This window comes from Falco rusticolus, chromosome 1 (genome assembly GCF_015220075.1).
Source record: "Falco rusticolus isolate bFalRus1 chromosome 1, bFalRus1.pri, whole genome shotgun sequence".
NCBI lineage: Eukaryota > Metazoa > Chordata > Aves > Falconiformes > Falconidae > Falco > Falco rusticolus.
In genome coordinates, this window is record NC_051187.1 from 6,992,593 (window position 1) to 7,020,275 (window position 27,683).

General features: G+C 46.0%; 1 protein-coding gene across 18 annotated transcripts in view; it reads right to left on the reverse strand.

Moving 5' to 3' along the window:
- Nucleotides 1-7,271: 7,271 nt before the first annotated feature.
- CACNA1G (calcium voltage-gated channel subunit alpha1 G) overlaps nucleotides 7,272-27,683 on the reverse strand; it is a 153,479-nt gene continuing 133,067 nt past the window's right edge. For 6 of the 18 annotated variants that reach the window (XM_037407187.1, XM_037407151.1, XM_037407179.1 and 3 more), the window contains 5 exons: nucleotides 24,923-25,063; nucleotides 21,626-21,760; nucleotides 18,357-18,546; nucleotides 15,584-15,753; nucleotides 7,272-11,897 (listed from right to left, as the gene is read on the reverse strand). In XM_037407187.1, the coding sequence (XP_037263084.1) occupies nucleotides 11,043-11,897; nucleotides 15,584-15,753; nucleotides 18,357-18,546; nucleotides 21,626-21,760; nucleotides 24,923-25,063 (1,491 nt within the window). In that variant the 3' untranslated portion in view covers nucleotides 7,272-11,042. Of the gene's footprint in view, nucleotides 13,805-15,583; nucleotides 15,754-18,356; nucleotides 18,547-21,625; nucleotides 21,761-24,922; nucleotides 25,064-27,683 lie in introns of all 18 variants that reach the window. The other 12 variants (XM_037407237.1, XM_037407230.1, XR_005107302.1 and 9 more) reach the window with 11 other exon arrangements.

The window sequence follows — 27,683 nt, forward strand, 5'->3', positions numbered from 1 at the left end:
ACGCGCCCCGGCCCACCCTCCCCGCCGGCGGCGGGAGTCGCCAGCGCCACCGCCCCGCTGCCCTCGCCCCTAGGGCCGGGAGGCGCCGGCCGGGGCCGCCTCAGCGGGGGCCCCTCGGTCCGGGAGCCGCCCGGCACAGGCCCAGCGCCTCCCTCCGCCGGGGGGCAGCGCGGGGGCGGCCCCGGCCCCGCTGTGGCAGGCCCCCGGAGGCTGGGCTCCCCGGCTGTGCCACGGAGCGGGGAGAGGGGCTGCCGCAGCCCTCCTGCCGCTGCCGGGACGCGGCTTCCCGAGGGCGGCCGGCCCGTGGAAGGGGCTGGCCCGCAGGAAAGCATTTGCCCTGTTCAGCGTAACCCGCTGGGACAGCCAGACCCTGCCCTTGGAGGGGACACGGGCGGTCCCCATGCGGCGGGGGGAAGCGCTGGCTGAGGGACGAGGGACAGTCACCGCGGCCGTAGGGAGCAGCCTCTGCCCGGAGCACTGGGATAACGCTAACACCGGGTGACAGGGCCCGGCATCTCCCCCGCGGAGCGGTGTGGAGTACGGTCACCTCAACAGGACTTAGATGACCATCACATCCCTTACCCACCCATCTCCAGCCTTTTCCTTCACACCGATTGCTCCTGCCATAGATGTGCAGCTAAACCAGCGGCGCAGATCCATTTCCCAAAGCTCTCAGTCAATAAACTCCATGTGTAACTAATGGATTCGGTAGTGTAGCACCTTGGACACAACCTGGATTTCCCCTCCCCGGGACGCAGAAGCACCGTTTGCTCTCCTCTCGGGCTGCGCCTGCAGCCTTACTGACCTCCCAGCACCTGCTGTCTGCCCACCCGCTTGCCACAGCATCTGGTTCAATAACATTATCTCACAAAGAGCACCCTGCTGCCACAAATTTACTTAAATATTTAAAAAAAGAGTTTGAGCTGCCTTCCTCACTAGAAGGTGAGGAACAGTCACACAGAGGGGTCGTGTCAAAAATGCTCACCAGAACGGAAGAAAAGAGATGAGAAGCATAGTATTCCTGTGTCCCAAAAATACGCCATCCCTAAAGAAAAAATATTCTGCTAATCTTGTACAAAGAACACTGAAGCCACTAAGGGTAATACCCAGAGTACTGTAAGAGGAAGCCATGTGCTTCCCATGAACAACACTGAGAATTTGTTTTAGACATTTACTGTAATCTGACTAAAGGGACGCCGTTCTTATTAGTGTGGGAAGATTAGATCTTGCCCAAGATAAGATTCTAGGGTGATTGCTTGCAACATTTGAAATCTCAGGCTGATCCAGGTTAATCAGCACAATCACATTACAGCCCTCCCAGGGAAATACTAGAGAAGCCCTAGCCAACTGGGTGAACACCTTCTAAGGGCATCGTGGGTTGTCTTTGCAAGTCTTAGATTGAAACTTCTGTTCGGCAGAATTGCACCACAATAAAAGTTTAAAGAAAAGTCAGTAATAGCTGGGAGTTACTCCTTCATGGCTCTTTAAATCTCCTCTCCTGCAACAACCTGTAAGAGCAGTTGCTCCAAGAGAAGTGCTGAGTGTCTCTTGACACACGAACGTACCGCTCTGTCCTTCTTGCGCCAAGGAGCAGAACTTGGTGCAGTTTGAAAGCACGCCCAAAACTAACACCGGCTTTGACATTATAAGATGTCACACGTACAGAGGCACCTCACAAACAGCTATTGTAGGCTGTGCATATGGGAGGGGAGAGGTTAATTTTGCCAGCATACCGCAGAGTTCCACTGACACGTGCAATATGAATTAATCCCCGATTAAATTATTGACTTCAGTAGGCTTGTTCCACTGTATCTGTAGGGGAAGGTTCTGTATTAGGGTATTTCCCTGCATCTCACAGGACCCTGAAGCAGGGGGCCTTAAATGATTCTGCCTCTTGCTTCATGTTCCTAATTCATGGTGGGCAGCTTCTGCCTTCAGTAGCAGTTCATGCCATTATACTCATCATGCTGATGCAGCGGGTACCAACTGGGGTGCCAGCTCCCCCCATGTGCCCTCCCCCATGAGCTCAAGGAAAGCCACAGCCAGCCAGCCTGGACCTCAGCAGACCCTGCCGGCTTGCACTGACTTTGCAGTGTAATTACTGGCTAGCTGAGAGGGAAAAATCAAAGGCAGGAATTAAGGAAATATTAAAGTCTCAGACAGATGAGATGGGGAGAGAAGCTTAAAAGCTCCTGGGAAGGGCCATGGTAAAGGATTCTGCTGAACTTGGTGCAAAGCGGAGCCTGAAGCACTATCTCAGGCAGCTCACTTGTTTCCTTTTGATGATGGGAGGGAAGACAGAGGTACCTAGGACGTGTCATTACTCCTGTGATGTTCCCCCAAATGCAGGCTGGCTACGCAGGAAAACAAAACGGCACCTCTGGTGTGAACGCCAGCGAGTTCAGGAACTCACCTTTTCTCAATGAACATTTATTTCAGGGAGTGGCAACACCTGATCTGGGTTCATTCAGCAATGTATTTAAATGCTCTTTTCCACGCCAGCTGCACAGTAAAGGACTTTTCACCTGCTAACACATAGATGCAGGTCAAGTCAGTGCAGTCATGAAGCACCTCCAAGGCACACCCAGGGCCAGCAGCGGAAGGCAAGCTATCAGCCAGAGCAATTGGCTGGGGCAGGACGGGAGGCAACGCCAGAGAGAAGCTGTTTGTGTAAGCACCGTGCCAGGTGTGAGGCAGGCTGCTCTCCCTATCACACCTCACGCTGATTTGCAAAGCACTAAAAGCAAAATGAAGTGTGGCCGACTCCTGCAGCAATCCATATAAAGAAGGACATTTAGAGCTGAGGGTTGGGGAGCGTTTGAGCATGTGCAGCTCTGGAAGTCACAGTTTTATGGTTAGTTGACTATAAATATCACCTTCTTTCTCTGCTTGGAACAGCAGAGGCTCAGCTTTCTTTCCAAGACCCACAGAGGCGTCACATTTTACAGATGGTAAGAAAAAGAGACTGCCAAAGAAGCATTTACAGCAAGGCCCTATACATTTACTCTATAAGAAAGGGGACAACGCCTTGTTTTAACACATACAAGATGTGGACTTGTAACAAACTCTGCTTAAAGTCAACACCGCATGAGTAGCAGCAGACTTCAGGTTTCTTCTTCCCGAACGGTCAATGGTGTTGAATTTAGTGTGCATCCCTCCTCTTGCAGGAAAGGATTTGACTTTAATTTCCTCATTTCTGGAAAATGCAATAAGGAGTTTAGAACTCCCATGATAAAACAGATGAAGGAGTGGGCTGGGAATTTGCAGCCCTGGTTTTTACTCACAGGTCTGCTTTTGGGCATATATCGGCTACGTGACTTTGTAAGCAAGGAATGGAAGGCAAGATTCCCTTGGTTGGAAGAACAGAGGCAGCAGCTCCCTGGAAAGCTGGCACAGGGAGGTTGAGAGCACACTGCATCTGGCCTGAAGCTGCACAGTAAAGTCATTCTGTTTGCTGTGGGGCGAGGTGGGTTATACCTGCTGCATCAGGGCTCCCTAAAAGGAGAAAATGGTGTGTGTATGACTCCTCCAGGATGCTGTGTGTAATACCATCTTCCCCTGTTACATGAGTGCTCCTACATTTCAACGTGCTGAGAACTGCCTAGATCACCCCAAAGTGATCCTGGAGCTGCTCCAGCAGTGAGCAGCCAAACTCCAAATGCACTGGGCGTCTCTCTCACTTGCTAGATAATTCCACAAACATGCTCTCGTGTGCCTGCAGAGGTTGATGGAAGTCACGGCAGGTGTAACACACCCAGCTCATGGGTGGTTTAGCTGCAGAAGGAGCTTAGAGCGATGGACAAACAGCCACAGACAAGCAGCACATGGCACTTGGGCCTTCTGGAGCCAAGACCCAAACTATCCTACTTCAGCTCCTGACAATTGCCATAGTTTATCCTCTCCCTGTGCCAACTCAGCCACCCCACAAACCTTTCCTAGTTTTAATGGGCTGAAGCCGTTCAGGATTTCACTGCAGAATTCACGGTGGTTGCAGGAATCCAAACACCGGATCCTGCTTTGTTTGAATGAACATGGAGTTGTCACCAGCCCTTGGCCACGCTGAGCTGGTGACACCCATCAGAGCAGTTCTGCACTGCCTTCACAAGTGTCAGCACAGCACATGCTGTCCACCACAGTACGTTTTTTGTTGAATTACATCAATATTAACTTCTTGATTTCCCCTGGAACAGCTGGATTTTGCTTTCTGTTTCTGTAAAATAATTGTTAGCACAGTAAGTAATTAAGTGGTTTAACCATCCTCTTCATTTCCCAGCTGGAGCTGCAGGGGTCTTTTGTTGCATTATTTAGAGTATTAAATAGATATGGAAAGATAATCTACCCAGGACCTTTGAAATCTTGCCAATTATAGCATTCAGTGACTCAGGCATAGTAGAAAATGCCAGAGGATGTTGCAGGATTATATAGCATGTTGTAAACATATCCAAAGCATTGAATACAACATGTGAAAACCACCTTAAGTCCAATCACCCTCAAAAGCAAAAATGCCAGCAAGGCAATGCCTTTCACTGGTGATGCTGAAGACCACGCCAAACCAAACAGAAACAGGTTACTGGGGACCTCAGGTGCACCAGTGTACCAGCTAAACCACTTCATGGCATTGCCATCTAGTGACAAGTGCTCAGCCTTCACCCAAGCAAACAGACCTGGAGCACCTCACCCCAAGCCAGGTGAGATGGCACAAGGCCTGCTGGCTTCTCCTCCTCCCATGCTGGGCCAAGCAGAGCTCCAACACCCCGTCTGGGCTCACAGGTTGTGGCTGTATGGTGGGTCTGCGTGCCAGCGCAGCCGGGACAAGGCTGGCACGCACAGGGCATGCTGGGCGCTGTGCTCTACATGTGCTTCAAACAAGGGATAAGCATGTGCAGGGACAAAGCTGGGCTGCTGCCACAGCCTCCAAGATGCTGGGCACCCAAGGGCTGTCCCTGGACCAGCCATTGTACCCCAGGGCTTTGCACAAGCCAGAGCCACTTGTATGTGCAGCAGCCTGGCTTTGAGCATCTCCCCTCGCCCCAAGCAGTGGGGGGTTTCACCGGCTGCCACGGGGCTCCTCAACCTGGGAGCAACCCTTCCGGCTCCCACCCGCTTCCCACGAAGGGATTGTCATACATTCAGTGGTTGAACACCCCCTCCCCCGCCGCAGAAGCAGACACACACCCCCCCCCCCCACCCCCCCCCCGACCCCGCGCGGTACCACGCCGTTTCTGCAACGCGGAGCTGGCCCGGAACCTGCCTCCCGGGCGGCGGAGCGGCCCCGCGGCCCGCCCCCCGGCCCCTTTTCCCGGTAGCTGGAGCTTCCCGGCGCCGGGAAGGCGGAGAGCCCCGCTGCCCATCCCGCTCCCCGGCCCGCTAGATGGTAGCAAAACGCTGCGCGCCGGCCCCGCCGCTCCGCACGCCCCTCGCCCGCTCGGCTCGGCCTCTGCCCCCCGCAGCGTCCCTGGCCTGATCCCTCCCGTCTGCGGGATCCTCCCCCCCCCGGCAGCGGGTCACCGCTCGGCCTTCAGGAGGTGCTGGTGGCAATAAAGGCAGCCAGGCACGTTCCCTTACATGGCTTTTTCCTGCCTTATGTGGGGAGATTCCAGTGCAGGTCACCCCCGAGACGTGCCGGCACGTCTCAATTTGTAGCTCTGGAGCACCTGAAGCACAGAAGGCACAAATGGCCTTTCCCGTTTCTCACGAAGCATCTCGCAGGGTTTTGCAGAGCTCCAGCTGAGGGATGAGCCGTGCGCGCAGCTCTTCTGACCAGACACTGCTCTCCAGCAGCAGGACAGTTAACCAAGTTCACCTAACTGTCTCGACTAAGCCAGAAACAAATTAAATTTGAAGTGCTGCTTCCCTAGACGCAGCTACCACTACATAGAAAACGACCTAGTTTCACATGGCATCCAAATTACTCACCAAAGGGAATAACAAAGTGCCGGACCCAGGCTCTGGCAAGTTGGGAGCACATATCCACGAGCAGCCAGTCTGGGTGGGAGCCTTCTAAAAACCACAAGCAAAACTTGGCAAAAGAGCCTCGTATGGGAATACACGCAAAACAGAGCAGAAAACCAAACCCCTTCCCAAGCTCCTCTGAAAGCCGACGCTGGAAATGGAGGGATCTGACATCCCCTGCAAGGAACCACCCTGGGGCTCAATTCAGCTGTGTGCAGAGAGGTGCAAAGTGCTTGAACCCGTGAGCCCTGCTTACCTTGGTGCCATGTGGATCCTGCAGCCTTGGAGGGGTGGGAAGGCACTTCAATGGTTCCAGCCTGGTGGGGCTGGCCCCATGGCCCGGATAACGCAGACGCGTTACAGAACTCGCCTCTGGAGTCCTGCTCTGTGTGGATTTGCATGGGATTTTACACAGATCCACACTTTCCCTCTGTTTAAGGGCTAACCTCCTTCCTGCTGTTTTCTGCTCAGAGGTGACTGTGAGGGGGCCTTTATCAAAACGCTCTCTAGATAACATAAGCATTGTGGGTGTCAGTTTGGGGTCCCTCCTGCTGCAGAGCCATCGTAAGGCATGCAAGCCAAAGCGAAACAGCTCAGTGCTCAGGCCAGGTTCCCCTCTCTAGTGGCTGCTCCCCAGAGCAGAGGAGACTTCACATTAGAAGCTACATCACTCATCCACTAAAGACCCCTGAAGAGTTTCAGTTCGGATGTTTCTAGTGGTACCTGAGCAGCATCTGGGGTGCGAGCCCCCGCTGCTCCACAGCAGGCAGGCTGCAGCTCCAGCAGTGGTACCACCCCCGCCAGCTCCTGCTTTGCGAGGAGCTAAATGACTGCAGAAGTGATGGGCAAGAGGCTGCCGCGCTTCAGGCTGGAAATCCTGAACGCATGAAAAAGCCCGGTACCTTCCCTCTTCACAGCGACATGTTCCCACGGTCAGATCAAATCCTGACTCTGTTCCCTCTTTGGCTGCAGCTCTCCCTTGCAGTCCTGGCCGCCTGCGCATCGCTCAGCAGCTGGCCAAGCTGTCCTCTGCCACCGCAGCGCGATGTGCAGAAACAGCTGATGGTCTCACTGGTGAAACAGCACACCCTGGGCGATGCGCTGGGCCACGTTCACTTGCGGTGTCAAACCGAATTGCTTCACGAAGGGCTGATATTTCACAACATTTCTTCCCCATCCGCTCCTGCTATACAGTACCTATTCCAACTGTTCGCAATTAAAACATGACCAAAGATTTGACCTCTCTGAATGATACCAATTATCATCAGCAACAACAAAAAAAGGGAAGTGCACAGTTGTTTTCTTTTCAAAAGGCTTTAATAGGACACATTTGTTTTTGTCATTTGTAAAGATTTACACTCATTTTTTGTCTTTTTTCTTTTTTTTTTAAAAAGGAACATTTTAACCCAATTTTGCCCATGAATACCACCTTTTGTTGCCCTGACCAAAAGACCTTGTTTTGGCCTATATACCTGATACAGTATAACAATATATTAGCTATTAAATACAAAGTTCTATAATATATACTAGGTTGTTACGGACATTGCAATGGTACTGTGCCTACTCTAGTCACCTTGTGTAATAGTGTACAGGGGTTATTATAGTCAAAGGGGCAGAAAAGGGGAGACTGGGGCATAGCCTAATTTACAATGGTAATGCTTTTGTTTTCTTTTTTTTCTTCTTTTTTTCTCCTTGAATACACCTTGTGCTGAGCGAAATCCACAGAAGTCAAAAACAGCATTTTCTTTGCCCTTCTCCAAAATATCTACAGTATAAACGGCCTGTAACCAAGCTATGAAGAATCAGTTCTATGTGCGAGGGGCTGCAAGAATGGAATTTACATCTTTCCAGACACATCTGCAATCTCTTTTACCCCATGTGTCAGCCTGGCAAGAGCAGAATATCCTCCTCCCACCTGTATACAGTAAATCCACAGTAGTAAAGTGCTGGTGTGCTTGAATGAACCGGATAGTCACGCGACTACTTTACCTTCGCTAGGGGCTGAGTTTTGGGAGTAGATGTTTTCTACGGGTACGGTTCTTGAACAGTAATAGCACTGCAATATCGTAGAACTTGAGCTTAGCTGCTTACTTCTAAATGCGACCTGGATGCAGGCTCTGAAACTAGGCTATACATGTTGTAATACAGTAGGTCTGGCTCCAGGTTTATGAAAAAAACCTTGTAGGTAAAAGCTGCTTCTGTTCCCAAGATGCTACGCAGACTTTTAACAATTTCTCTATAGATTTCTACAAAAATATAAAAAATTCTATCAACATAACCATTCTACAGAATTCCTGTGGATTTTGTACATTTGGTTTAAAAAAAGTCAAATTCTATAAAACCCCCCCAAAGGTATTTAAAATTATGTTAAGATTATTGCACACGCTGCAGTACATTTTTATTTGTCTTTCAAAAGGGCATCTAGAAAAAACTTATCCGGTTTAGAAAACAAACTATTTTACATGGATTTCTTTTCCTGAATGCATCATCATATGGTATTTTTTATTGACTAGTCTTTACTGAATATTCACGTATGATGTAAACTTTTTCTTACTTCCACAAATCTTGTCAGTGGGCAAAACCCCAAGCCATGAAAATAGAGGAGCCTTTAGGCTTTCTGTTACAGCTGGAGTCGAGTGTTTGGATTAACATCACATCACCGTTTTGTGCCACGATTTCAAGCTAAAATGTTCCATGGTTCTTTTGTAAGGAAGGAGCTGTACCAGTAATATCATTCCAGCTATGCAAACACAATCCTAATCATTAAGGAACAAGGGTCGGCAATTGCAGTGGCCTAGCTATTTTCCCAAATTATTTAGTACATGTGAAAGGAAAAGCTAAGGCTCATTATAAGTGTAAAACCAAAAAGGGATTAAGAATATTTCTCAGGCTTAATACACTGTAATTTTATTATTTCCTTAACTGCGATCTGGGGGAAGAACTGATGAAAGGTTTGTTTGAAATCATTGCTTTAAACGGGCTTAACTCTGGATTTGGACTGGCATATCAAAGGGAGCGGTCTCCGTATGGGCCCGTGTGGAAGAGGGGGAAAAAGTCCCAGCCAAGAATTAATCTAACGGCAGTAAATAGTACAGAATGTTAATCCTCCTACTTCAAATACACTGATTGCCTGACTTCCTGCTGAAAGCCCTTACATTTCTCCAGGACGTGTAAATCAATAGGGATTGTTTATGGAGTGAACGTCCTCCAGTGAAAATAAAGGAGCTTAAGACCTCACGTAGGCTGTTAGGTACGAACAGCATCTTCTTCTTTGCATGTATACTTGAAGCTAATGCAGATACACGTAGTCGGAACAGCCTAATCTCTGAATGGATAAAAGGCTGTACATCAACATGTTGTAGTGATTTGAAAAGATCAGTAGTTCTCAAAAAGTTACAAACTCCCGACTGACAGAAATAGCACAAATCCTCCTCTTGCCTGTGCTGGTTTAAGGACACGATCCAGCAAAGCCTTATCCATGTACGCCATTTGAAACCTGTGACTATTCCCACACTTCAAAGCATGCCTGCAGTCTTATTTAGCCTACATCTTAATGTGATTTCATGGAAGTTGAGTGAAGTTGACATCTGGTTTCCATCAGCCTTGTGAGGAGCGGGAGGTGTCGAACCGGACCAGTCTTGCATGGTTTTCAGGCTGTGCTGCCCAGTTTTACAGATTGCTTTTTGCAGAGGGCATTAGCACAGAAGTAAACAGTGAATTTCGGAGATGACTGACATTAAGGATGTGTTCTAAAGTAAGGACATGAATTCTGGTTTTATCTACTTTGTACCACGATGTTGCTGCTTAAGGCTTTAGATAGGTTGGAAATAAAATTGCAGTCAGGGTCATGTAAATTAATTCTAGCAGTGCCAGCAAAAAACCTGACTTTTTTACTGAAAATCAACAGTCATTTCAGTACCTACAGACTTTCTTACATGTAATCTGTAAAATAACTTGCAGTAGACCTCGATTCCGTTGAACACATAAGCATATGATTTTCATTTTCAAGAACTTCTTCAATACAATCAACCTCAAGGCGGCTTAAGCAAGAGCTTAACTTTAAACATGCGCTTAAGCCCGCTGCAGTGACGTGTCTGCACCGAATTCACCCACTGCAAATCTGCACCACGGTCTTATTCTCCCTTCCACGGGGGTGTGGAAAAGAGGGGCTCCCCCACGAACAGGGGGCTCACAGAGGTGTAAAACTCCGCAGAAGAAACAGTCTGCCTTGGAGATACTGGAAAAACATCTCAGGAGCAACCACAGGCTTTTGCTGCCTCAGTTTCCTGGGCACGTATGAAAATAGCCATTGCCATGGTTTTGTGGGTCACCACGGATGATCTATACTGTCCTTTCGTAACTCAGCATTTGTACAGCTAAATGGCTCTGCATTCACCATCTCCAGACATCTATCAGCACATTGCACTTTCCTGCGTTCGTGCACTTGCTTTCACTCTGGATGTTGATTTTATGCAATATGGGGATATTATTTTGCGAAAAAATTGCCACTGCGTTTCTACACTACCCAAACAATCCTTTTCCCAGAATATCATTGAAGTCCAAAGGGAAAAATAAATTACATTAAATAATCCTTATTTACTGCTGAGTGTGGGGTACATTTCCTCTGTAATGCACTAATTGGCTACATTTTGTGCTTTGCAAAACAAAATGAAACCCGAACAAAACAAAACAAAAAAAGAGAAGGGATTAAATATATATTTTTTAGGTTAAAATATTCATAAAAACCAACTTTATCTCAGAAATATTCTGAGATACATAAAATAGAAGAAAATTAAATGAGTCTTTAGTCACAAAATGTACTACATCCCGCAATACTAGATTCAATTAATTTAATAAAATATAATATACATATAGATTCTGCACATTGTATTGCTTTTACCTAAGCAGAACATATGCTTAAGTAAGCGTGATATAGGTTAACCACTCTTTTAACCAGCTGGTTCTTTAATCTTTCTTTGGAAATTTTTTACCCAGTGCCGTTTTGGAATACAGTCTTTTAATTTTTTTTTTTTTTTTTTTTTTCTATTACATGAAAGGAAGAAAACATTTGGCACCAACAGAAAAGTAACTCAGGGGTCCATTTCCGTTTGATCAAAGGAAAAGCTAGGAAGTGTCAACAAGTCTTTCTTTGGGGTAGGAGATGTTGACATACTGTCTGGAAGCAACGCATCCCCTATATCCATGGAATCCTTGGACTCACAAGATGGAGCACGCCGCCTCAAGCAAATGTCTCCACCAGCAGGTGAGATGCTGTGAGGTCCTCTAGGTAGCAAACTCTGTCCATCGGGTGGATCTATAGATATACATGGAGGGCTTAGTTTTTTCTTCTGCCGTGTTCCTTGCAAGCCTTCCATTTCACTTACCACCTGACTTATGAAGCCAGAAGAGCTAGATGTGGAATGATGCTGAGGGCTGTTTTCCATTGAACAAATTTCTATTGAATGTCTCCTTTGATCATCTAACCAAGAGGGCGGTTTTTTTAGAAGACCCTGGGTGTCTACACTGTGGTATTTCTTCAGGTCCTTCAGGGTAACGTTGCCGGTATTGCCTATGTTCCTCTTAGGAGTGAGAGGCTGAACCTCTGAACAGGCACTCGAGGCTGTACAAGTTTCTGAAGTGAAAGGCTCTGAGGAGCTGTTTATTTCAGATACTTCTCGGTCCATTGAATCTCCAGGTGTCTCCTGATACGAGTCTGCACAAGCACACGATGCTGGTGCCTGCTTTGAAATATTATATTGATTGTGGGAATGCTGCTGCGTATGGACGCTGGCCCGGCTCCACGCAGCCAACTCATTTGCTTCTGAGGGTGTCAGAGCCACTGATGACTCCTCCTTGGGCACAGCGGGGACATTTGGGTCAGAGAGTTCACTCACCTCGGTGTGGAGATTCTCCTTGCTATCCGAAGAGTCGTTCCTTATGGCCATCTGTATCGGAGCGCAAAGGGATCGGGGAGGAGGGGAGTTGCCAGATGAGAGAGACAGACCAAACACAGGTTAGTATGAGAAAGGCACCGCGTTTACAGGGGGCTCAGCTCTGCTGAGGTACCTCAGCACAGACCCACAGACTCCTCCTGCGGGTTCTAGCAGTTCCCACACTTCAGAGATCTATGGGTTTGTCCCTGTGTAAGTGACACCAGAATCGGGCCCTTCATTTTTTATAAATGGTTGACCTTTAACTTTCTCTTCTAAGGATGGAGGGCTGCAAAACCAGAATGCCTTCGCCCAAACTTAGACATATTCTTGTTATGCAAAGGATAAGGATCTACAGCAAAGCCCTTCATAATTTTAGCAGCCCCGTCACGAGTGGGAGAGAGAGGATGTGCAAGTGTATTCCCTCCTCCAGCTCAGGTGATGCTGAGAGCATGGGGTGGGAACCCCAGAGCCAGTGACACCGGAGCAGCCACGCTCTGTGCCAGCATCAGGGCAACAGCCTGTCCCTGGCTTTGGTCCCATGCTGGAGCCATGACTCTGCACCACCTCAGGGCAAGGGAGCTGGAAAAGCTGGAGTCCAAAGCCGGACTAATAATAATAAACTGTAATTATTTCAGCTTGCTCAGATGCTTAAATTCAGGCTTCCTAAGGCACATTTTGCCTTGGCTGTCTTGAGCCATATGCAGCATCAGTGCCTGCTGGCAGAGAGAACCTATGGCGTGTTTTGAAGGCTTTGTCTTTTCACTGCACCACATCCCTTGTCAAAAGGGTTTATAAATCAGCCACATTAACTGGCCCTTAAAGGCAGAGTCTCAGTTTGAGAAGACTCCTAAATGATCCGAAAGATTAAAAACTTCACAGAGAAATTTGGAGGAAATGTGTACAGCTTGTCTCAGTCCTTTAGAAAAGTGCAAGGACATGAAATTCCTCATACTAAGGAATGCTTTTGTGACAAATCGCCCCAAAATGATCTTAGAATTTATATAAAAATTGTCCCACAAGGACCGTTTGAGCCAAATGATCTCTATTCAGGCAAAGTTCTCATCAGCTGCAGTACACACATGTGCACGCACAGAAACACAAGAGTCTATTGCTCCATCTGCACACTGGGCTCCCTTTGTCATCTGTGAGAGTTGAGAGAATATTTAATACAGAACAGAAAATGATCTTCTCCAATGCTGGTGAATTCTTTCTAGTTAAAATTTTACAGCATAATACTGGCAACTAACCACAGCCAAGAGCGGAGCTAATTCTGGTCTCCTCAGTGCCAATAGTTTTAGTGAGTGAGTGGGAGAAGAAATCATGTTCATATCCTGAGAAGAGATACAGACTACAAAAAAGTAGAATACAGAAGCAAAAAGTAATTATTGTCATTACTTTTGCTTGTACACCAACCTGTGTTGCATACAACGACAGTATTAGTCACCACCAGCTCTTTCTCTCCCTATGATACAGGCATCTTTGGTAGTTGTTAGTAGTAACTGTTTGTACAATGTTTTACTGCTTTGTTTCAAAATGAAAGGACCCTCTGCCATCCCATTGGGGTGTACACCTGTAGTAGCCACAGCTTGGTGTGGGCTACACCTTGGATACACAGTCCTGGAACCAGAAAATCAATAGAGTTTTAATTTCAGGTACAATTGCCCTGGACAAAAGCTTTTGTGCAATGCGCTGCCAAGGAGCGTATTCCTCAGCAGGGAACGTTCTCCCAAAGCATCCGATCCACTCATCTTCATCTGCGAGTGCATCGCTAATTGTCAAACTTTCCCGAGTCTAAACGGCACGTTACTGTGGGGGCTGTGTTCGCTCTCCAGCAGTCTGGAGGGAAAGGAAGGTTAAACACACAGGTTTTAATGATGGAGGAGAGTGCATGGACCAGGTATGTGGTGGACAAGATTTATCTATACATAAATTCAGGAAAGGAGCAGGGATGAGGGCAAAGGGAAAGGAAAGAAAGAAAAGAAAGAAAAGGAGAAATCAAATCAGAATTACATGCAATATACGTAACAATAAGGAAAAAATGGGTACTGCAACCCAAAATGCTTTGTTAGTTCGGGCTATTGTGGTGTGCTAGTACCAGATTAGTGGTGGCAATAAAAGGAGCCAAGCAGAGAGCACTTGAGCGAGCAGAAGTGCCTGGGGTGTAAAGGGAATTTTGCCTCTTTAAGGACCAAGTTTCCCAGCGGCTGGCCATCCAGATTGCAATTAACAGTAACAGCAATGATGCCCCGCTGCCAGGAACAGCCTCTCCGCTCCCCTCCCGCAGGCTCGGGAGCAGCACATCTCTCCAACCTTCCAAAGGATTTGGCCAGCCGTGGACCATATTTTCTCACTGTCCCAAAGCTTTTTTCTCCCTGAAATGTCACTCCAAAAGCATGATCATGTCACTGCATGAGCAGAGAGAAGAGGGAGGGGAATAAATTAAACTTAAATGTATGAAAAGGTTTAGAAAAAGAAGCCTTCAAAGATAGGAACAAAATTAGGTTGAGGAAGATGGCTAACGTGGTAATTTATTCTAGATAGATCAGTTCAAAAGGATGCGTCTGTTATTCATTAGAAAGCAAGAGAGAGTGGTTATGAACTGGAATCATGACATCAATTAGTTTCCCCATTAGCAGTGATTGAGGTAGCTGGCCAGCCCTGTGCAAACGAATACAGGCTAGGAATTTCTTATGTCAATTTAGTATTACAGACTAATGTAATTGTTAACCTTGGTACTTCACATTAATTTTTAGAGCTTAATGAATCAACTGTCTAATTTGTCAATGTTGATTAAAAGATGAAAGAAATGGGAATATTTTCATGCAGGAAAGAAATTGCTTTGGAAAAAATAGAACTGATCTATTTTATGTATATAAAATCAGGCATGAAACTACTGAAGAAAGCAGAATTTGGGAATCAGACATGCCTCTGGTCCTGGTCCAACTGCACAATGAAATACGCTTAAAAATGTGAGAGTGAAGCAAAAGTTTAAGTATTTTACCAAAAAAAGATGCATTTAAACTTATCCTTCCAATTATCCAGACTGATTAGATCTCTTAGATCTTGGGTTGAATCAGGATTTTAATCAATGCCAGGCAAAAACCAGACATAAAACCAGTTGCAAAATAAAACGTGTTCTGCTTTGCATGTACTCAAACCTTTCAAAAGCACACAGGAGATTGAAAAGGATCTTAATTTTCAATTCTCACTGTAAAAACAGTACGCTCCCCATGATGGTTTTGCATACGAGACATCCAGCTTCCTTTAAACAGTTTTCCCTTTTCGAGAAACCAGAGGAACCAGAGGAAGGGTGGCCTGGGATGGAGTCTGCAGCCCCTGTGTCCTTTCAAGCACTGAGAAAATCACAGCAGTTAAGAATTAGTTCCTTACCCCAACAAGCCCCTGGGGAGCATTTGGCTGCATTTATGAAGAGGTCTGAAAAAAATAAAGTGCTAACAATGTGGAGAAACATTTAGGCACATTGCCAAAGGAGATGATACTCGTCACGCACATTCTTTGGAGACTCCTGAATGGCCTTCAGATCAAAATCCATCAACCTTTTTGTTATTTCTGTAGGAGAATTACAGTTCTCCGGAGGCTTCTCTGTGAATCCCTCCTTGAACTTAAAGCACGGTTAACCTGGAAACACAACGATATAAAACTTCAGCAGGTTCATGATCACGCACAGGTCTGCCTACCTGTCTGCGGAGCAGCCTTTCAGCAGAAGGAGAGTGCACTTGCTGGGGAACCGGGGGTTTGCTCCTCCTCACCAAATGGTCGTGAGCTCTTACGTGGTGAAAATGGTCTTTTGGAATTTGCAGGAGAGAACTGGTGTCCGCTGGCTGTGACTGCACTGATGCCTTTGAACCTTGCAAGAGGGAGAAGAGACAGAGATGTGACATGTCCATCTGGGGGCCACATCCCAACCTCAACGGCCTTTCAAAGAAAACGGCTCTGTCACACCTTGGAGCAGACAGGCATGGCAAAACTACTGAATTCAGCAACTGCCTCTCCATGATGGGGAAAAATCTGCCACCTACTAATAAATTATTCCAAAAATCTCTGTTATTTCATTTTTCTTGGCATTTCCCCCCCAGTACAACTGGGACTAGCTCCTGTTAAGAACAGAAGATTATGAACTAGAAGTTCATCTGGGCTGGCAATTTCTAGATCCCTGCTTTAGGGACGATAACTTTGCAGGCAATGACACACCTCAGCACCGCAAGGATCTGACTTTGAAAGCCTAGGAAAGGATGTCTCCATACCTGAGGGTACGTGGAGACCAACTGCTGAAATCTCAAAACCAGCACGCACACTGGAAGCGAAGCGAAAGGGAATGGCACCAGGTGGCTTTCAAGGCTAGTCTTACAAAGCATCCCAGGAGAAGCAAACACATACTCCCCAGCCTTTTTCTGACCCTTTGTGGTTTCTGGCTACTTCTTGTAAAAGGTTTGAAACTCTGCATGCTCCACCCTCCCCCCCCCCCGGCTCGACATTTTTCAAAACAATTCATTTAACCTGGACCGCATCCCAGAGAATCTCATTTGTCCTGGAATCTTTCCCAGAACAACAGCCCCATTACGAAGGAATATTCAAACAAATCCCTCCTGCAAGTGCCAGTGTTTCTGACAACAAAACCTTTCTCAGCTTGAAATATTATGGCTTAGTTGTGGTGATTTATTAGATGCGCCTGGCACCTTTTGCTGTCTTCAGAGCACTTTATAATATTACAAACTGTAAACAGGTAGGGGTGACTTCCCCCACCCTGAAAAGCACTGACATTGTGGGTGGAACAGGACAACGAAGCACACGCCAAGGTTTGGGCACCTTACCCACCTCCGAGCACTTTGGCCCCCTTAATACGACTGGAATTTCACCAGCCGGAGAAAAACACAAAAGGTTTAATTGCTTAGTGTGGTTATGCAGAAGACATCAGTTCTACCTTTCCAAAACACTTCTCCTATATCTCAGTGGAACAGTTTTTCCTGTGGATTTACAAGGATGCAATGTGCGCCCCTGCCAAGCCAGGGCTGTCAGATGGGGCTGTTCAGTTCTCCAAGCTGGGAACTGGGAAATGATATCTCGAAGAAAGAAGGGACTCAGAAATTACCCACATTTTAGTCAAGCTGACGTAGTTTTTGTTTAAGACAGGACAAATGCATACAGATTAAGGATCAAAAACGAAGCTCTGGAAACTCCCTCCGTAGCAAGTGGGATTCTTTTCTATGGTCAGGTATTATAACTCCAAGGAATTTCTTGGCTATTACAGAAAATGATAAATTCTGACCCCACTGGAGGTAACAGGAGTTTTGCTGTTGACTTCAGTGGGATTTGACCAGGATTTTAGCTGTACATTTTGCATTATGTGCAAACAGGTTCTTCAAAGGACAGCTCTTGACCTTGAAATTTTTGCATTATGGCAGTGATTTCTCCCAACTCTAGATTCATCTTTCTCCGTTGTGTCTGCATTTTTTTCTGCTGTTCAACAGTTGCTATTCATCCAAATTCTTATTACTATGCAAATTTCGACATCTTATTTCTAATCTGTTCAAATCTCCTACCATTCTGAACAGTGCTGAAATTATGTTCTGCTTAGAGGCTTTCAAATGACAGTGCTTGTAAAAATTTCTCTGTCTTATCTGTGACAAATGTCTAAAATGATGGCATGTACAGCAGAATTAGAGACAGCTACATTCTCTTACCAGCAGAAGGTAACCCCTAGCAGACAGAGTAAATGAAAGCACTTTTTTTTTTTTTTTTTTTTTGATAAGCACCGGGAGGCAGCTGCGAGTACAGGTGCAGAGGTGCAGGTAGAGAGAGAGTCCTTGGTATCTGCAATACGCTGTATCTAAGAATATCTGAATTTAATTCCAAGGCGTATATCCCGACCACGCACACTGGGAAAGACAATTCTACACTCTCTCGTTTTTCCATTCATCTCACGCTGAGATCTCTCTCAATTCAGCACATTTATGTTCATTTTACAGGCGTTTAGGGACACCATTTTCCCATCTTTCACAGATGTTCCCACACAGAGCTTCCCAAACCTGCCAGAATAGGTACTGCTGCAAAAAAAACCCAACCCAGACGTGAGGAAATATCCTTCTGCTGGGATTTTTGCTTTGGGGCTGTAGCTAGCTCAGGTGAGATGTATGGAGCCCAGGCTGTATGGACTGTAACCTTCAGGGAGCCAGGCAGAGGGACAGTCAGTGGTGAGCCAGGCCAGCTGCTTGCTGTCACATTGCCAAAAAGCTCAGGGAAAGGAGTTATCCTTGACAACCTGGTCTTCTTAAGTTGTGGAGGGTCTTTGCAAGTCGTGGAGCATCTTTGCAAAGCCACGCCACAGGTCTGGACACAACCACCTCGCTGGAAACCAATGACAATTTGCTGCCTCCTACTGAACAGCTTGGAAAATCCCAGGTATTGCTACACTGGAAAATCCTGCTCTTGTCCCAGCTGACAGGTGTGTACCTGACTGGGACTTGTGATGTGCCGGATTCCTCTCACCCAGGGAGGCAGGGCAGGGGCTGGAGTACGGCGGCTGGAACATGTAGCTGTCATTCGGCAACGAGTGTGTGCGCCCCACCGAAGGCTTCCTCACGCTCAGCAAGTCTTTGCTGGGAGACAAGGTCAGTGTGTCGTCTTTGGAGCGGAGATCAGCCTATGGGGAAAAAAACAGTGAGGAAGGAAGACAGGATGGGGTGGGAAGAGGAGAAGTGCCCAGAAACGCTAGCGACAGCCATTGCAATCAGTATGGCACGATGGGCATGCACATCGTCAGTATGTACAAGTTGCACGAATGGATCTACCAGGAAGCTATACCCCTCCTTTTGTATTGTCAATAAATTGTCACACGGAATGAACCACAGAAACAGAGGAAGCAACACTGTAGTAATAAACCATGACTATTTCAGGGATATGCAAAGAAGGCATCATGCCTCAAGGCCAGCAAATGTCACATGCTTTGCATAACTTTGATCCTCTGCAATAACAGGAAAGCTCTCTCTATGTGCCCTCACCAGCAAGTCAGACTTTTGCAAAGGTGAGTAAAAGAAAAGAAAAAAAACCCAAACCCAAACCCCAAAACAAATACAAAAGCTAGTTTATGGAAAATATTCTCTATTCTGGCTCCCAGCACAATTTTACTGGTTTTTCTTCTCATATAATGAATAACTAAACTCATTTTATTGAAAGGAATATCTAAACCTACTGCTTCAGGGTTAAAGCCATTCTCTAATTAGAGGGGATGTGATGCAAGTGAGGGAGTTTTTACAGCCAAAGAGTCTCTTGGAATGGGCAGCACCAGAGGCAACATCCAACGAAGTGGATTCACGTATGATTTCATAAGGAAATATCTCCATCCCAGAAATGTTCTTGGGTGTTATTGTGCTGGACAATATTAACAAAAATGGAAGCAAAGTCAACTTTCCTGGATATTTCTAATGAAACAACTCTTTCATCTTTAAAAGGTCTCCACTGAAACCCACAGAAATAAGATGTGACACTGCAGTCTGGTACAGTATATTGCTGATCATTTTTGGAAAACTTTACATCTTATTTTCTGACAAATCTTCCCTTCACTCAGTGCATTACAGGTTTTCTGAAATCAACACTGAATTGGTTTTTTTTCCCAATTTTATCCTTCAGTCATAAACCCAAAATTTCACTATGGCATTTCGTTTGCATAAGAAACATGATGAGATTAAAAGGAATTTACAAAAAGAAAAAAAAAATGAGGAAAAAAGAAGAAAATGAAAAAAAAAAGAAGGAAGACCACTGTTGTAAATTTAATGAGGGAAACGGATCTGCACTGTCATGCAGCATTAGTTTCAGTCCTTGGGAACCTGCCGATTTGGATACAGCCTGGATACAGCCAAGATAAGAGACTGCAGGCTCCCGATATAGCTCAGGGAAGGAGAGAGAGACCTGTGCTGGTAAAGCTCAGACCTGGGTTTTGGGAACCTTTCTGTTCCTCCCTGCCTTCCCCTTCCGAGCAGTATGTTGATGCTATTTAGCTTTCACATTATTTCACTTAAATCAGTAAAGATGGCCTGAAATCTGAGATTTCAAATTCAAAACCAGTTGGATCCAAACATTTGGATTCGAGACTCTCTCCAAACCCAACCTTGAATGAACCTTTGGGTTCATTGACAGGATCCAACACCACAGCGGGCTCATTTCCACTCTCGGATTATCCCGGGGGAAATCTCGTGAGTGAACTTCATGAAACCCATGTGAAATGGCTGCAAAACCATCTTCCCAGTCCAGCTCACAAACAGAGCAGTGGGAGCACATGACGTTTCGGTTCACTGGTAGTTTTGAAAAACATGTTGTTTTGGCTTGACTGAAAATCAAATCTGCGTTTTCCATGAACCAATAATAATAATAATAATGATAATAATAATAATAATAATAAAATAATCCCAACCCAAATCTATTTTGAGTCAAACAAAACATTTCAAAGCTGTGCCTAAACAAAGTGTAAAAATATTGCATTTAGAAAAGATTTCAATGAATGCTTGCAGTTTTTCAAAAGTTTTGAAAACCTTTTTGACCAAAACACTCTGTTGGTGTTGACACAAATTCACAAACCACTTTGTTCAACCTGGCTTGTTTTTTGGGTTTGTTTTTTTTTGTTTTTTTTTTGTTTGTTTGGAGAAAAAAAACATCTCTCTTGGCTATACCCTTGAGACTTTGCTGCACTGTCAAATGGGTTTGTCTAATCTGATTCAAAACTGTAAGGGCTCTCTCCTCAGCCCAGCTCTTCAGACTAACTAATTTTGAAAAAAAAAGTCCCACAGAAAATGTTAAATGTAGTTTACAAAATCTTTTGCACGTGATGCCATGAAGCATGATGGGAAATATTGTCACGGTTTAAGAGATGTTTCCCAAATAAGTGCTAATTAGGATGGCAGTCGACTAGAATGGCAGAAAATTTATCAACAACACAAACATCCAAAGGCAGGTACATGAACAACAACAAAGAAAACAAGAATGATCCAAAAATGTTGGAAAAGGAGTTATGTCTGTTGTACAGCAGAAAAAAAGCACTTGACCGCTACACAGCTAAAAATGTCTAATGTTTCAAAGAGTAGATGGTTAAGGCAGGGTTCAAAATACTGGTTATTTAATTCAAAAAGACACAAAATAGTCCTTTTTTTTTTTTTTTTTTTTTCCCAGCAGCATGACTGCTAGTAAGAATTCACAAAACAAGCAGCATCTCGGAGTCATCCCCATCTGATATTTGTAAAATAAACAGTCTGGCACCAATCATGCAAAAAGCCTTGTGGTGCCTGTGTTCATCAAGACAAAAATCCATTACAAACCAAAGGGTTGTAGATGACCCCTCAGCAGAGGACACGAGTCATTAGCTCATGGGTGTCTCTTCCACGCAGCATCACTGATTTGTTTCAGATGGGGAGGAAATTTTGACCTTGACACTTTCCAAAGCATTTTTTTTTACTCTTTATTTCACTTGCAGCAAACACGATGTTTTTACATAAGGCACCAAAGGAAAAATAGAAATAACTACTTGTTCCTCGCAAGGAGCCAAGTTTGTGGACAACAGCGATAACAACCCAGGACCTAATGGCATTAAGGACAACGTCCTGTTCAGGGGAAAGGTTGGTGCTATTTGGAAATGGGCTTGAACTGAAAATGCCATTAGGCAGGTGTAGAGAGGTGGAAGCAGTATTTCGAACCCTGTAAACATCAGACTATACAGCGACCAGTGTATGTACATTGCTTTCCAGAGCATTAAGTAAGTGTGTGTTAGTATCATCAGGAAAAGAGTCATCCGTCAGAGCTAAGGACCAGGACTTTTCAGAGAGAATATCTGACGTCAGAGACAGAGCCTCCATCTCAGCTAGAGGGATCTAAAGGGAGAGATGATTAAACATAAGAAACCAGGACACAAATCTTTTGGAAAAGAGAAAAAAAAAAAAAAAGTATCATCATCTAAATACTTCTAGACACTAAAGCAATATCCCTGCAGTGGGAGACGCTACATCATGCACATTGTTACCAGGGACAGAACGTTACAAGAAATGAAATATAACAAAGAAATGAAAAAAAAGAGTGGGACATCCATACTTAAATGTTTACCAGTGACCTGGGAGGGAGTTTAAAACTATGCCCTAATGCTAGCCTTGCATTTTGCTGTTCTCCTGTCTAGATGAAGACGCAAAAGTAACATTACTTTCATACCAGAGATATTTATCCTCTTGGCTATGATCAAATACAAGAGGCTTCAAGACCTTCTGACTTGTCTGGAGTTGCTCCTACCCAACAGCCATGCTGGTCTCTTGGTCTATAAGCTAATCTGGTTGAGTCTGCAAAGATTCCCCAACACCAAAACCATTTTGCAGGTGGGGTATGGTGCGTGCCTTTCCCTGTGCTCTGGGGAGGGCACAGGGACGTGTGTGTCGTCATCGTCGTCGTCGTCCCCCTCTGAGAGCCAGCTGGGGCTATAGTTAGCTTCCTAATGGCTAACCGGGGACAGGGAGAAACTTAAGGCTTGATTTCCATCAGGAAATGCCTTCTTGGTGCCTTCAGTGCGTTTTGGACTGCTAAAGAGCCTCCAGTGCCTGGGTAAACACCAAAAATCGTCCTACTTAAAAGAACTGCCTATGTCCTTCAGCCCCCAAATGCCCCCCCAGCCCCAACAGCCGCCTCTGGCTCTGAGCAAAGTCAGCTGGGAGTAGGTGCTGCACTGCTGCACCGATGCCATACCCACGCGTCTTACACAAACACATCCCTGCTGAAGGCATTCAAGTAATTGATAAAAATCTTTATCAAAATATTGATGAAGCTCTCTCCCTAGACACAGAGGACTTTTTATCAGAAATGTGAAATGTTGCTTCAGGTTTTGGAGAAAAAGGCAGGAAAAGGGGACTGTAGCATCTCCCCCAGAGCAGCATCCCTGCTGCCAGCCGCTGCAGGGAGGGATGTTTGCCCTGAAGTACAGGCTCAGACGTCCCCAAATCCCCACCCTGGGTCTAAGGCTGCTGCCCACGGCACTGGGGACAGCATTTCAGCAGGTAACCTACAGACTGGGCTCAGGCTTGCAGGGGCTGCCTGGTCTGCATGAGTCCCAGGTGCTTCCTTTTTATTTCTCACCATGCAGTTTTTTTCCTATCCTCTATGCCTGAAAAGTCTTTCAACAGCAATATATCATCCAAGAGAAACCACAGAGGCCCAGATCTGCTGCATTTAAGATGTCAAAGGGCTGGATTTTCTCACTCTTAGAAATGGCATCAGTAGGTTGAAATAAACCCAGTGATGAGTGAACCATGAGAGGCTGAAAACTTCAGCTGAGATAAGTAAGAGGGTTGGGCTCTTCTCATCTAACCTTGGGTTTGATATCTCCTCTAACACAGCAATCTGTTGGCAATGGATGAAAGAGACGCTTTGGAGCCGCTCCTGATTTCATAGGAGGCTCCCTGAAAAGGATAGCTGCAAAGGCTGCCAGCACCGGACAGTGATCCCTAACCGGGATCCACGGACGGGAGCCCAAGGGAAAGGCTGTGCGGGAGCTGCTGGTGTCCAGCAGCCTGATGGAGCTGCTCCGCCGGGAGCTGCTGCTCATCAGGTTGCTTTCAGCAAGTCCCAGCGCTGCTCGAAATTCCTGACTCGCCTAAGAACATGACGAATAGTGTGAACAGAAAAGCCAAAATGTAAACAAAACAACACCCCCTGCCCCCTCCTTCGGCCTCCCCTCTCCCAAAATGGAGTTTGAAGCTGTCAAAATGTTTTGTTGGAAAGATTCAATGGATTTATATGGGTTTCAATTAGGGGGAGGAGAGGAACTTAAAAGAAAAAGCCATTGCAACTGGAATGCTATATTTTTTCATTACAAAAATGTCAAAACAACGGGGTTTTTTTCTGCCGCAGCAGCACTTTCTGGTGAAAAATGTAGTGACAAAAAATTTCCAACCAGCTCTCGCTGAGTTTCGCACTGACCCTCTGCCTTCCCCGCCAAAGCTACCGTCTCTATTCCACCGGCAATTCTTAGAGGCAACCGCTTCCTATAGCTTAATAGACCTCAATCTGGAAAGCGATACGCAGCAATCAGAGGGAGACATGTTATCCTGCTATATAAAGATCTGCAGTAGGATTTCATTTTACCTAAGCTTTTTCCTTTCCTCTAATGAACCACTGAGTTGGATAATTTAGAGTGTCAGTGAGCTCATAAATAAGCACACTGATTTAACAAGAAAACTTCTGCTATTTTTAGCCAGAAAAGGAAAAAGAGTAGATCAAGAAATATGGAATTTGCTCAATTCCAACTGCAGGAAAAAAGTAGGTAGGCTTGAGTTATTATTATGGTCACTGCTATGTTTTAGGGAAAATATTTGCTCTAAAGAATTGCACGCTTGAGAAAGTAGGTATTTCATTCTAAGAAGTAAATGAACTAATTTCAAACAAGTATTACAGCCCCTGTTCGAGAAAGCACTGGAGCACACAATTACTTAAGTACATCATTAAGAGCTGTCTTGCCTTCCAAATTCAGTTTGGATCAGAGATGAGGATCTAGTTTACAATGACCCACTTGCAAGAAGCCTCTTTACGAAAATAATTTGAAACTGGATTTTCATGCAGTGTAAGTAGGCACAAATATAGAGATCATTTTATGATCCCCACCGGCTCAGGCTCTGCTCTGGGAAAACCTCCAGGCTCTGCAGATGCATCCTGACATTGCCATGGAGCCCTGGTTAGGAGCAAGAAGCCAAACACTAGAACCCCACTGAAGGATGGAGACAGGATTTTGTACATTTTCCCTACAAGACTCATGAACAGTAAATCCCAATGAAAAAATTCTGTGTTGAAGAGGGAAACTCAGAGCCTGTGCTCTTCCTCTTGCATTGATATACAACATCATAAACCAAGATATTATCTCAGCGCCCACAGAAAAAGCCCAAATGACTTATGCTTCAAAATCCCTGTGATACATTACATAAAGAACTTTAACTCTCAATTAAAGGTCTCAGTCAAACTGAGTTTGGATGGAGACTGTGCAGGAAATTAGGAATATTAACCTGGTTCTCAGAGTTGTAATATTCGGGAGCTGGGAGGGCATAATGATGGCACACAGAGCCTGAAAGGTTGTCCATCAGCTTCAGCTCTCCTTCCAGAGATTCCTGGATCAGCAGTGATATGGTATCAAACAAGTGCCTTTCCTAGGAGGGGTGGTGTGTAGCATGCAGAAGGAGAGAGCAAGCCAAAAAGAGAGAGAAAAAGGCGAGGGACAGAGACAGAGAGAGAAGAAGGGACAAAAAAAAAAAAAAAAAAAGAGGATGGTGCATAAAACCCAAAGAACAAAAGGGGGAAAGAACAGATTGGGGGGGGGGGTGTCAGGGGGAGACAGAAACGTTAAGGGAGAATAGCAGTAACAGAAACAACGGGACAGGAGAGGTGAGGCAGGAGAGGAGAGAGAACAGTGCAGTAATATCACGGTGAGCAGTGACAGCTTTCTCAGACATTAATAATGTATGGGGCTGTCCCCGGCTGTCCCAGCACCGCGGCTGCCCCCACTCCGGGGACAATTCACCCTCAGCAAACATGGCCAGTCGCTCCTGGCACCTGAGGTGTATCACGGGGCCGCTATAGCAGCATCTTGGTACTTGGTGCTGTGAACTTCTGTAGGATGCTACTGCTGTCAGGTTTCTATACCCATTGTTCACATTTTTGAGCAAGTGGACCTAATACTTGACACCTAAATCCACATCCAGAGGGCACATCAATTACAAGAACCTGACTTGAAGAGAAGCTGAGCATCCTGTGCATGAAAGCTGCAGGTGACCAGGACGGACACACATCAGGTCACTAATTCATGTGCCAGACATGGGTTGAGGTGCCCCAGTTGTCCTGGCCAACTTCAAACCAGCTGGCCAGAGCACAGACAACTGGAAGTTATACAGAGCAGGGTCTGGCTTTTGCAGGCAGCGTGGGAGCAATTTAAGGCTTGCACCTTTCATGTAGGGAATGCCTGCTACGTACGATGAAATGAGGACCATCATTACAGTCAAACAGCACACAGTGCAAAAATCCTGGGGAACAGGCAAGCAGAAGAGCATGCTGACCACATGTCCTGGCGGGGTCATGTCCTGGGAATTGTATTCCTCTGCTATCCTGCTCAAATATCAGATTGGTCCTGAAGATTTTGGCTGGGAGAAAAAATAGAAGAAAATCTCCTGGAGGTTTTTGAGGCTTCTGTTTGAGTGAAAGAGCAAGAAACACGCTCTGGAGGTTGTGACTAGAATAAGCCCTTTCAAGGCCACCTTCGGAGAGGGCAGGTTTGACAGACTGAAGAGCTGAGGGTTTCCCTCCCTGATGTGCCTGGCAGTTTTGCAGTTTCTCTTTTTGCCAGTGTGAGTATTGATGCAGGGCGATAGCGCTGAGGACGGTTTGCCAGTGCTCTGTGTAACATGTACAACAGTTGGGACGTGGTGTTTCTTCTTAGAGGACGTAGTAGATCTGGATTTCCCCATATTGCCCTGAACTCCTTTTTCCTGTGCCAAGGAGCAGCTTTGGACTCCATCTGAGACATCAGTGATTCCTAATGGCACCAGAAATTTCCAGTAGCTTAGGAACTGAAACAAAGCTTGAGCAGGGATTTACTCTTTTTCACCCTTGGACTAAAGATCATAAATGAGTTTTTCATGCATTAGAATACTCATTAGTCCACCTCAGGCAGAGGCCAAGATATGCTGTTGTGAAATCATGATGTAATAAAAGCTAATGAGGTCTGTGTAGAGTTTAACCCAATTTGCAATCAGCTAAGACTAAAAAAAGACCGGACCATTTTTCTTGTATAATTCCAGTTCAGTTCCCTCCCAAAGGACCTGTCTGGATCTTGACCTTACCTCTCATTCCTCAAACTGAGTCTTCATCCAGAAACTGTGCTTTAGAGAGACTTACTGCAACCCATAGCAGCTACCACGTTGCAGCCCTGCTCCTGCTGGTGGGAGTTCTGCCACCAGTGCTGGTGGGCTCAGGTTTGAGCCCCCTCTGGATTATTCCACTGTTAAATTAATCTTTTCTCACAAGCTTGGCTGTGGGGATGGAGTTTAAATTGAGGTTACATAAACCGAATTTAATACTTAAGCAAAGATTAGCCAAGTTTTATTTCTCTTTTAATGTTGTGGTTCATGGTCTGCTTGCTATGCTGGTTTTGGCTGGGATAGAGTTAATTTTCTTCACACTAGCTGGTATGGGGCTACGTTTCGGATTTGTGCTGAAAACAGTTTTGATAACACAGGGATGTTTTCATCGCTGCTGAGCAGCGCTTACACAGAGCCAAGGCCCCTTCTGCTCCCCACACCACCCACCAGTGAGCAGGCTGGGGGGCACCAGGAGCTGGGAGGGGACATGGCTGGGACAGCTGACCCCAGCTGAGCCAAGGGATATCCCAGCCAACACGGCATCATGCTCAGCATATAAAGCTGGGGGAAGGAGAAGGAAAGGGGGGGACATTTGTCTTCCCAAGTCCCCGCTGGGCGTGATGGAGCCCTGCTGTCCTGGGGGTGGCTGAGCCCCTGCCTGCCCGTGGGATGTGGTGAAGGAATTCCTTGCTTTGCTTTGCTTTCCATGTGTGGCTTTTTCTTTACCTATTAAACTATCTTTATCTCAACCCATGAGTTTTCTCACTTTTACCCTTCTGATTCTCTACCCCGTCCCACTGGGGGGGGAGTGAGTGAGTGGCTGCGTGGGGCTGAGCTGCCAGCTGGGGTTAGACCACCACAGTCCCTTTTGGTGCCCAGCGTGGGGCTCGAAGGGTTCGAGATAACAGATTCAATT